Below are 12104 nucleotides of genomic sequence, written 5' to 3'. Positions count from 1 at the left end.
CTTTATAGGAGACTCTTGTGTATTTTAAACATTTCTGGTTGCTTATTTATCCTATTAAATACTGTTAATGAAAATTAAGCCAAGTATATGTTTTTAATATAACTCTATCAACACTTTCATCCAAACTAGACATTATTTTTCCCTGTTTGTCTCTTACAGGGGACACAAAGATAAAATATTTGTGGTAAAATGTAATCCACACCATGCTGACAAGTTGGTGACAGTTGGGATTAAGCATATCAAGTTCTGGCAACAAGCAGGTATGTGGTTATTTGCATTTTATTTCATTTGCATTGAAGTTTGAATTACTCATTATGCAGCTATGAGGGGTCCTATTGCCATTATGTGCCCAGTCTCTCTGCAAACTGAAATGCAAATGTGCTTATATAATATACTCTCCCAGCTTTGCATTGGACTGTTCACTGGCTACAGAATGAAACATGAAACCGTATACAATGCTATGCATTGTCACTATGTTTAAAAAGTTTTGGGAAATGCTCTGTCATGTAAACAATGAATTTTATATTTAGTCATCTGACCTGAAAGTTATAATTATGTTGTAGTGATGAGTAGAATGTAATTACTTTGGTTGAATAAAGTTTTCAATATTTTGAGGATTCTTTTAATAATATATTGCCAAATTTAGCATATGAATTAAACCTTGACTCTGTACATGAAAGGTACAAAATAAGTATCTGTTAGATTCTATGTTGACAAGAGTCCAGAGCTAAGGTTTTGCACAGCCCTCTGGACCCAAATCCCGCCCGGAGAGTGTGGGTCTCCCAGGAGTGCTCTCAGTCCTAAGATCATCCAGGACAGGTCCACAGGTAGAACATGCTCCAGTCAGAGACAGCAAGACCAACTAACATCAGTGATAACAAGATGGTGAGGCAAGTGCAAGAATCTAAGCAACAGAAACCAAGACTACTTGGCATCATCAGAACCTAGTTCTCCCACCACAGCAAGCCCTGGATACCCCAACATACCAGAAATACAAGATTTGGATTTAAAATCACATCTTATGATGATGATAGAGGACTTTAAAAAGACATAAATAACTCCCTTAAAGAAATACAGGACAACACAGGTAAACAAGTAGAAGTCCTTGAAGAGGAAACACAAAATCCCTTAAAGAGTTACAGGAAAACTCAACCAAACAGGTGAAGGAATTGAACAAAACCATCCAGGATCTAAAAATGGAAATAGAAACAAAAAAGAAATCACAAATAGAGACAACTCTGGATATAGAAAACCTAGAAAATAGGTCAGAAGTCATAGATGCAAGCATCATCAACAGAATATAAGAGATTGAAGAGAGAATCTCAGGGCAGAAGATACCATAGAAAACATTGACACAATAGCCAAAAAAAATGCAAAATGCAAAAGGCTCCTAACCCAAAACATACAGGAAATCCAGGACACAATGAGAAGACCAAATCTAAGGATAATAGGTATAGAAGAGAGCAAAGATTCCCAACTAAAAGGACCAGGAAATATCTTTAATAAAATTATAGAAGAAAACTTCCATAATTTAGAGAAAGAGATGCCCATGAACATACAAGAAGCCTACAGAACTCCAAATAGACTGGACCAGAAAAGAAACTCCTTCTGTCACATAATAATCAAACACCAAATGCACAAAACAAAGAAAGAATATTAAAAGCAGTAAGGGAAAAGGGCAAATAACATATAAAAGCAGACATATGAGAATGACACCAGACTTCTCACCAGAGACTATGAAAGCTAGAAGATCCTGCACAGATGACATACAGACCCTAAGAGAACACAAATGCCAGCCTAGGCTACTATACCCAGCAAAACTCACAATTAGCATAGATGGAGAAAGCGAGATATTCCATGACAAAACCAAATTTATACAATATCTTTCTACAAATCCATCCCTACAAAGGATAATAGATGGAAAACTCCAACACAAGGAGGGAAACTACACCCTAGAAAAAGCAAAAAGATTAATTTAATTTCAATTAACCCTAAAGAAGGCAGCCACACAAACATAAATCCATCTCTAACAACAAAAATAACAGGAAGCAACAATCACTTTTCCTTAATGTCTCTTAATATCAATGGACTCAATACCTAATAAAAAGACACAGACTAACAGATTGGATATATAAACAGGACCCAGATTTTGCTGCACACAGGAAACGCACCTCAGTGACAAAGACAGACACTACCTCAGAGTTAAAGGCTAGAAAACAATTTTCCGAGCAAATGATCCCAAGAAACAAGCTGGAGCATCCATTAGAATATCAAATAAAATCGACTTTCAACCAAAAGTTATCAAAAAAAAAATAAAAAAGATAAGGAAGGACACTTCATACTCATCAAAGGAAAAAAATCTACCAAAATGATCTCTCAATTCTATGCTCCAAATGCAGGGGCACCCACATTCATAAAAGAAACTACTAAAGCTCAAAGTGTCTCACACAATAATAGTGGAAGACTTCAACACTGATCAATGGACAGATCATGGAAACAGGAACTAAACAGAGACCCAATGAAACTAACAGAAGTTATGAACCAAATAGATTTAACAAATATCTATAGAACACTTCCTTGTTTTTATTTTAATCATAATTCTTTTCTAAAGATTTTTAAAATATTATTGTTAAGTTGTTGGGATACTATGTAATTGAATTCCTTGTGGCACCGTCATCCATTTATGTCAGGACTTTGCTCATGTCTGCCATCCTCTCTTCTCGATGTGCCCTTTCCTCCCCCATGTCCTCTCATATGGTCCTTCCCCACTCAAAATCTGTGTTCTACATAGAAGGTGAAACATATGTTTGTCTTCCTGACTCTGGCTTTGTTATTTTGACATGACCCTTGCTTGGTTCCATTCATTTTCCTGTATATTATATGGAACTCCGTGGTATCCACTTACTACTTTGTCTGTATTGCTCATCCCTGAATGACTTCTTGGCTATCAGGCTTTCTGCTGCAGTGAACCTAGGTGTGCGAAATTTCTTTGCTGGCTCCAATCTTTTTGGCTAGATTTTCAGGAGCTGTAGAACAGATCAAACAGTGGCTACAATTTTGTTTTCTGAGGAAACTCCAAAACGATTCCAACAATACTTGAAACAGTTTATATTACACTAGCAATAGATTTCTTCCTTCTGCTATTGTTTCTAGCATTTATTATTCTTTATTCTTGATGATAGCCATTTCTACTGAAATAATATAGAATCGTAATGTAATTTTCAGTTGCACTCAGCTCATTTGGATAGTGAAAATTTTCCATAAATTTATTGGATGTTTACCTTTCTTCCTTTGAGGACCATGAATGTAAGCCACTGCTCTATTTATTGACTAGATGAATTTCCCATGTTTAAATTTTGAATTCTTTATAATTTTAGGTTTCAACCCTTTTTAGATATATAGTTGGCTATTTTTTCTATTCTATAATCTATATTTTCAACCTGCTGATTATTTCTTTTGCTAACATAGCAACATTTTGATTTCATGTGTTTATACTGCGTAAGCCCTGTGATAATCACCTGAGATCCTACAGTCCTTTTAGGAAAGCCATTGCATGCACCTATGGTTTTTCCTCATGGTTTGAGTTCTGAGTCTTACAATCATGTCTTTAATTCATTTTCCATTGACTGCTGTGCACCACGCAAAGTAAGGATCCAGTTTCATTCTCCTGCATGAGGACTGACAAGATTCCCTGCATTATTTGTTGAAGAGATTGTCTCTTTTTCAATGTATGGTTTCAATATCTTTGTCCAAATCCAGTGTGTGTAGCTGTGAATGTTTATAACTTGCTGCTCTGTTCTTCTCTACTCTTAACCATCCCTGACTTTGTGTCCATACCATGCCTTCTTGGTCACTGTGGCTCTCTCAGATAATTTGAAATTTGGTACTGTAATATTTAACATTATTCTTTCTGCCAAGCATTGCTCCAGGTATTTGTGATCTTTTGTGTTTAATGTGAATTTTGTGAACTTTTTTTTATCGTTACGAAGAACACCACCATGGTTTTGATGGAGGTTGTGTTCAATTAGTATACATCTCTTAACCATGTAAAAATTTAACATTTTAAATTTTGCTGATCTGTGAGCATTATTTACTACATCATTTTGTATGTTCTTCAAATTATTTTGAGCTTTAACATTTCAAAAAAATCATCATTAAAAATTCTTTTGCCAAAAAAGAAAAAAGAAAAAACAGTGGGAAAGTGGCTGACTCTTTTCAATATAAGCCATTCAGCCATTATTACAATTATATCTGAATTCTGAATGTTAGCCCTAATACCACAGTCCAATAGTACCATGTACACATGTGCATGGGCTAATGTCCTGGTGCTTTTTGTATTTATAGGAAGGACAATAGTAGCACCCGGTGAATGTAGAGCCAGCCTGGATGTAACGTCCTGAATGGAGCCGGTTTTATCAATGATGGTCAGAGAATATAGAAAATTCTGGTGATTTTTTCCTGTATATTATCTCTCTTATTTATAGTTCCTTCTTACTCCAGAACTACCATGAAAACAAACTGAAGTAGACATATCACATACTGCCTACTATATTCTTTTCTTGTGTCTTGTTAAAGCTTTCCTTGCTACCCAGTCACTGAGTCTCTGTCTTCAGCCACACAGGACTTCACCTTGGGAGGAGGACCTACACCTAGTTTGTGTATGTGTGTCTGACTAGAAGACATATTAATTCCTCCTACTAACCAGACCCAATTTCCTTAACTCAGGGGCTCTGTCCAGGATTATATGCTGGCATTTAGTACCACATCTGATGGCAAGTAAAAATCTGTAGATACTGACAGCTCTGTAGATATGAACACCCTCATAATGCCCTTGCTGTTTTTGTTACTCTGACACATAATGTCATAATTATCTTTCCTCAAAAGATAATCCTTCATGCGCTTTTGGGAAGATTGGGCTTTCTAAGGTAATAAATCCCTTTGTTCCATCCCAGGTGGGGGTTTCACCTCTAAAAGAGGAAGTTTTGGAAGTGCTGGAAAGTTGGAAACAATGATGTGTGTTTCTTATGGGCGAATGGAAGACCTGGTGTTCTCGGGTGCAGCCACTGGAGATATCTTTATCTGGAAGGATGTTCTGCTACTGAAGACGGTGAAGGCTCACGATGGGCCTGTGTTCGCTATGTATGCATTGGACAAGGTATGGTATGTTTGTCAGATTCTTTTCCTTATCTTCTTTAGAACCACTGAGATGCCTGGATCTAAAAACAGTCCCAGCTGAATTAGGAAGTTCTCAGAAAGAACTAACCAAAGGATAGTAAGGAAGAAAACGCACACGACTTTGTAATTTCTTTTGTTAGTAGCTGTACCAAGTCTCCATTTTCTCATACCTGGACTTCCGGACTGTCACCCCTAGATGTCACTTAGGGCATCTGGAGGTAGATATAGACACACAACAGCAGAAGAGACCACAGGTATTTCAGTGATGACTTCCTTTCAGTGACAGCACATGAAGACCTAGAAACACAAGTGATTTAGCTCGTTGTCCAATGCATTTGTTTGTTATGACCAAAGGTTGTATTATAACCATAACCTGTTTGCTCCTGAATAGACAGGTTCACTTGCCAGGAGTGGTCAAGTGGTATATATATATAGATAGATAGATAGATAGATAGATAGATAGATAGATAGATAGATATGATATGATATAGATATAGATATATAGATGTGTGTGTGTGTGTGTGTGTGTGTGTGTATCCACACCAGATCATTGTTCTAGACCTCCCAGCTACTCATCTGCCTCACCATGTTCCCCGCAAAGACACTATTTACCAGTATGTTTAAAGCGCTCTTTCCATTAATATTCCTAAAAAGACAACTTTTCATTCAGTTCTAATTTGCTGGTAGTACTAGTTCATCTGTGACCTTCAGTTTCAGCTACTCAACATATTTTTTTAAAATATATCAAGTAAATATGATGAAACCACAACAACATTATAATGATAGTTAATTTGATTTTGGCTGAATTGTAAATTAAAACATAATGTAAAGTTTGTGGAGGCCTGGAAGTCAGTGTAGTAGTATAACCTAGTCAATTGCTTTTAGTATTTAGTAAAGTAAGCTGTAAAATCACCATGAAAGCAAGAATAGCTCAATATAATATACTCTACTTATATTTAGGGTGAGGATTGACTCTCTTTGATACAGTTCTACCCAGATGTTCTCAGTATCCACTGAACCCATCTTGAACCCTAGGGGTTCCTAAGATCCAAAGAGAATCAGGTTCCTTATATAAAAACTGGAATAGCATCTGCCAATATCCTTGACACATGCGTGCGCGTGTGCACACACACACACACACACACACACACACACACCATGTACTTAGAATTATGTACACCCACTGTGTACTTTGAATATTGTCTAGATTACTTAGAACAAGCTAATGCTATGGAAATGCTGTGCAGGCTACTGTAGTTCCGCATTAGGGAAACAATGACAAGAACGATAGCCGTCCATGTTCAGAACAAATGCAGCACTCCATTTCCCTCATATTCTGTGAGCGCAGAATCCAAAGATGCAGAAGACCAGCTATAATAAGTATAAGGGTATTTACTATAATGAACTTCAAAATACTCTCTTCTTGTGAGCTTGATTGAAATGTATTGAGCTAAGTTTTTTCATGGGTTAGAGAATTGGCTCAGGGTTAAGAGTACTGACTATTCTTTCAGAGGACCCAAGTGTAGTATATGGTACCCATATACCCATATGGTAGCCCACATTCATGTATAATTTTAGTTCTTGGGAATCCATTACCCTCTTCTGACATCCACAGACACTTCGTGCTCATGATGCACATATACATCTGGACAACATACTTATACATAAAAATAATGAAAATATTTAAACACCGTTATCACTGTTTTTTTTTTTCTTTTCAGTTTTGTTCACTTAGAAGATGTACACAGAAATGCCTGAGTCCTTGTGGGGCTGGGAAAGTGACTTGTAGTTGTGTGTGTGTGTGTGTGTGTGTGTGTGTGTGTGTGTGTGTGTGTGTGTGTAATATATAATATATAATCTTATGCCTTTGCAGGGCTTTGTAACAGGTGGAAAGGATGGAATTGTGGAACTCTGGGATGATATGTTTGAAAGATGCTTGAAGACTTACGCTATCAAAAGGGCTGCATTGTCAACCAGCTCAAAAGGTACCACACTGAATATGCGATTGAAAGCATTCTGTTCACAAGAATGGGGGCAGTGATACCAGCTTCTCAATAGTAGTGGTTCTGAGCCACTACTCTCTTCCAGTCAGAGCTCTCAGTCTCTGGCAGGTCTATCAAGGATTGCCTAGTACCCAGTGTTGGGATTCAAACCCAGGACAAGTGACTGAGGTGCATAATTAACATACCAAAGTGGACCTGGGTCCAGGCTCTTCCAGCATCCCTCAGTCCCTACCTGTCACAGGGCATGGCTGGCATATCCTGCCCTCTACTCTACTCTACTCTACTCTACTCTATTCTACTCTACTGGAAACTTTCCAGCCCACGGACTGGGCTTCCTCTTACCCAAGAGAGGCTCTTCATTCTATAATCCAGACTTTCACTCTCTCTCTCTCTCTCTCTCTCTCTCTCTCTCTCTCTCTCTCTCTCTCTCTCTCTCTCTCTCTCTCTCTCTCTCTCTCCCCCTCCCTCCTTCGCTCTCTCCCTCCCCCCTCTCCCTTTCTTTCTCTCCCCTCTCCCTTCTGTCTCCCTCTCCATGGTGTTTCACTGACCTGTGAAATCAATGAACCCACCCGAGAACTGTCCCAAATAAACCTTGCTAGAATTGGCTTATTTCCTCTGTGGAGAATACCTGTCTCCTAGCACTTTGGAAATAGAAGACCCTATGTTAACCTGCCTTGCTGGTGTTTACTAAATTCAGCATTTTCCCCTCTCAGGCCTGCTTTTGGAGGATAACCCTTCAATTCGTGCAATCACCCTGGGGCATGGACACATTCTTGTGGGGACAAAAAATGGAGAGATTCTAGAAATCGATAAGAGTGGCCCGATGACCCTGCTTGTTCAGGTACCTCGCTTTGTTATATGGAGCAAACCATGTTCACGTCAGGGCTGAGAATGGTGTGGGACAAAGGAGACACACGGGGTGTAAAGATTACGCAGAACTTCCTGGGATGCCCCCCCCCACGGTATTCACTACCTGTTGGTGTGCAGTGCATGGCCACAGGCCAACAACAGCACTCACCATATCTGTGGGACGGGAGCCTGAGCACAACTGGTTCCTCTGCTTGTTGTTATCAAGGCTGAGGCTCAGCAGAGGGAAGAGCGTCTTCCCTTCTCTTAGGCTGTTGGCAGAATTCAGTTCCTGTGCTGTAAAAATGGCACTTATTTTCATGCTAGCTATTGCCCAGAGACTACCCTCAGAGTTCATTTGGCACACATAGGATTTCTCATACACTTATTTTTTCAGAGCAAGCAAACAAGACAAAAAAAAAAAAAAAAAAAAAAAAAAAGACACCATGATCTTATGCAACATAGTTAAGTCACATGTTCCTTGGAACTCTCTGTCACCTTTGCCACATTCTACTAGTTAGAGTCGAACCACAGGTCATGCCACACTTATGCTAGGCCAGCTCTGAAATCAGAGGCTCTACAGGGATCACCCCAGAAGCCTGTCTGCACTCCTGGCCACTAACTACAAATATCCCAGCCACATGTAAAACCCATTTCTATAAGAGCCTTATAGAAATACATGCTCAAAGTTCAAAATCTCATCATCCAAATCAAGTCTAAGTGTGGGTGAGGCACCATGGCTACTTCTCCTTTTGATCTATTAGTTAATAAAACTGAGGATAATTTAGCTGCTCCTCACACACTTCTTTAGGTCTTGCTTCACACAACTACATTACATTCTCCTCCTCCCTTCCCTCAGGATACACGCTTAGGTAGAACCAGTTTCAAACATTACAGATGGGAACAGTGCATTTTAAACAGGTGCAGTCAAGAACTTTCTGAGCAGGACTCTGATAACAAGAAATAGAGCCCATGTCAACAGATGTGGCTATGTAAAATTTAAGAGGTTTTGCACAGCAAAGGGAATGGTCAGTGGAGTGTGCAGACAGCTTACGAAGTGGAGAAAAGCTTGGACAGCTGTACTCCATAGAGGGAGTGATTTTTAGGCTATATAAAGAATTGCAAGTTAAAAGAGAAAACTACGGCAGTAAATAAACGGGCTAATGAACAGTGTTCAATAGAAGAAACGGACAATAAGTAGTTTAAAAGGTGTTGAACATCCTTAGCCACTGGGGAAATGAAAATTAAACTGCTCTGAGACTCCATCTCACCCCAGTCAGAATGGCTATCATTTAAAAAATAAAAAATGCTGGCATGGATATGGGAAAGAGGGCACTCGTTCATGGCTGGTGGGAGTAGTAACCGTTTTAGTCATCATGGAAAGAAGCATGAAGGGTTCTCAAAAGTAGAATTTCCATGTACACCTAAGGACTGCACCTTCCCACAGAGACACTTGCACATGTGTGTTTCTTCTGTTTGTTTGTTTGGGTTTTTTTTTTTTTGTCACAGAAGCAAAGAAATAGAATTGGCTTAGATATCCATCAGGAGATGAGTTGGCTAAACAAAGTGTTATTTACTCAACAAAATTTTATTCATCTGTAAAGAAAAATCTAATCATGAAATTTTCAAAAAAATGAGTGAAACTGGGAAGGATATTGAATGAGGTAAACTAGATCCCAGCATATTCTCTCTCTCTCTCTCTCTCTCTCTCTCTCTCTCTCTCTCTCTCTCTCTCTCTCTGTGTGTGTGTGTGTGTGTGTGTGTGTGTGTGTGTGTGTGTCTCTCTCTGTGTGTCTCTCTCTGTCTCTCTCTCTGTCTCTCTGTGTGTGTGTGTGTGTGTGTGTGTGTGTGTGTGCACTAGCCTCATGGCTGTAGCCTAAGAAACTTGTAAGGAGGTCCCCAGAAGGGGAGGAGGAGAAAAAAATGGATTGAGGAGAGAAATTGAATCAAAGGGGAATCAGAAGAGGAGGGAAGATAGGGAAGGGGATAAACAAAGGCTGTTTTAAAATGACATACATATGTTAAAATGAGAGAGAGAGAGAGAGAGAGAGAGAGAGAGACAGAGAGACAGAGAGACAGAGACAGAGAATAAACCCTCTTTTTAAAAAAATTGGATTAAGACAAACCTGAAATCTCTACATTTAATCGTGCAGACCCAGTGGGATCTGTGCTGTAGACAGCCCCTTAAGATATCTTTGTTCATTGATATTATTGTTCTTCCTATGGGATTACAAACCCCTTCAGCTCCTTTAGTCCTTTAACTTCTCCACTGGGGTCCCTGAGCTCAGTCCAATGGTTAGCTGCAAGCATCCTCAACTGTATCAGTAAGGCACTGGCAGAGCTTCTCAGGAGACATCCATATCAGGCTCCTGTCAGCAAGCACTTCTTGGCATCACCAATAGTGACTGGGTTTGGTGGCAGCATATGGAATGCTTCCCCAGGTGGGGCAGTCTCTGGATGACCTTTTCTTCAGTCCCTGCTCTACTCTTTGTCCCTGTATTTCCTCCTGTGAGTATTTTGTTCTCCCTTCTAAGAAGGACTGAAGCATTCACATTTTGGTCTTTTTTCTTCTTGAGCTTCATATGGCCTGTGACAGCAAGATCAACCAACCAGACACCACCAGAGCCCCCAGGGACCAAACCACCAACCATCGAGTACACATGGAGGGACACATGGCTCCAGCCACATATGTAGCAGAGGATGGCATTGTCCAGCATCAATAGGAGGAAAATCCCTTAGTCCTGAGAAGGCCCATATCCCCAGTGTACAGGAATGCCAGAGCATTGAGGTGGTAGGAGTGGGTAGGTGGGAGGGGTGACATCCTCATAGAAGCAGGGAGAGGGGAGAAGGGGTATGGGAGAGGGGAGAAAGGGGATAACATTTGAAAGTAAATGAATAAAATATCCAAGAAAAAAATCTTTGTTCTCAGTGTGCTTCTCTTGGTCCTTTCCAAACTAATTTCTTCCTCTTTTTGGCCATAACTTATTTAATATTATAGAAAGCCATATTTTAACCCTCAAAATTTGGAAATGTTTGCAAATTAAACTTTTTTCCATAAATGCTGCATTTCTAAGTTTTTGGAGTTTTTAGACTATAATTTAAATTAGTGCAAACCCTTCTAATGGTATGAAATATTATAAACTAGCTGGGGCAATTTTATTTAAATATGCTTTAAACTTGATAACAAGGGCTTTTCATTTTGGGCTTTTACCATTGTGTTCTTTATTTGTTTACTTCTGCATAATTCTGAAAATAATTTCTGCTGTGGTCTATTGAGTACTGCCTACCATGGGTTGGACATTTATTTTCAGGAGAGATTTAATTGGTAGAGTTGTCCAATAGGTCAGGGACTAAAACCCACTACATTTCCCACAGCCATATGCTAAGAACCCAAGAACCAGAACCCAACCCCCCTTTCACCAGTCCTAGTCTGCTCCTTACTTGTCTGACTCTACGGGAAGTGGACACTACAGGAAGTGGACACTACAGGAAGTGGACACTATGGGAAGTGGACACTACGGGAAGGTGCAATCCCCTGAGCTAGTGGTTCCACTTAAGCCCACATTGTCAGTTTCCTTCCATCCTCTCACCTCACATGTGAATCATTCTGTCCCTTTCTGTGGGGATCCCCACAAATGCTGTGGCTGACAGAGAAATGATCCACCAGAGGCAAGAAGGAAATCTGGTCACTTAGTAAGCTGGGCTACTTCAAATTTCTAGAATCTGACCTGAGCAATTATTTTTGATGTATTTAAGTGCAGTACAACTTTTGGGGGGAAAGGTTTCCTTGTAACAATTATTACAACAAAGCTTAAGACCCGACTACAGAGATTTCTTTGCAAAGTATCCGTGATCTCTTCCTTATGAATGGGTTCTATTGGCTGAGAAACAGTGCTCAGGATAAGGGTCTTGGAGGAAGTATTTGTAACAAGCATAATAGTAAACTCTTTTGCAAAGTACCAGGACCTCTTTAGTAAGAATGGATTCTATTGAATGAGAAATAGTGCTTAGGGGGAGTCCAGGCAATTCAGGTGAAGCCTGGCTCTAATAGCAGGGAATCACCAGGCTATTAACAACATC

The 12104-nt window shown here is 39.5% G+C and overlaps 1 protein-coding gene across 1 annotated transcript in view; it reads left to right on the top strand.

The window, feature by feature from the left end:
• The window catches only part of Eml6 (EMAP like 6), a 288615-nt gene that overhangs the window by 214419 nt on the left and 62092 nt on the right, over positions 1 to 12104 (top strand). The window contains 4 exon segments of the mRNA XM_032915924.1: positions 160 to 260; positions 4953 to 5155; positions 7049 to 7160; positions 7892 to 8019. Of these exon segments, the coding sequence (XP_032771815.1) occupies positions 160 to 260; positions 4953 to 5155; positions 7049 to 7160; positions 7892 to 8019 (544 nt within the window).

Source organism: Rattus rattus, chromosome 11, assembly GCF_011064425.1.
Source record: "Rattus rattus isolate New Zealand chromosome 11, Rrattus_CSIRO_v1, whole genome shotgun sequence".
NCBI classification, from domain to species: Eukaryota; Metazoa; Chordata; class Mammalia; order Rodentia; family Muridae; genus Rattus; species Rattus rattus.
This window is presented reverse-complemented; position numbering and strand designations above follow the sequence as displayed.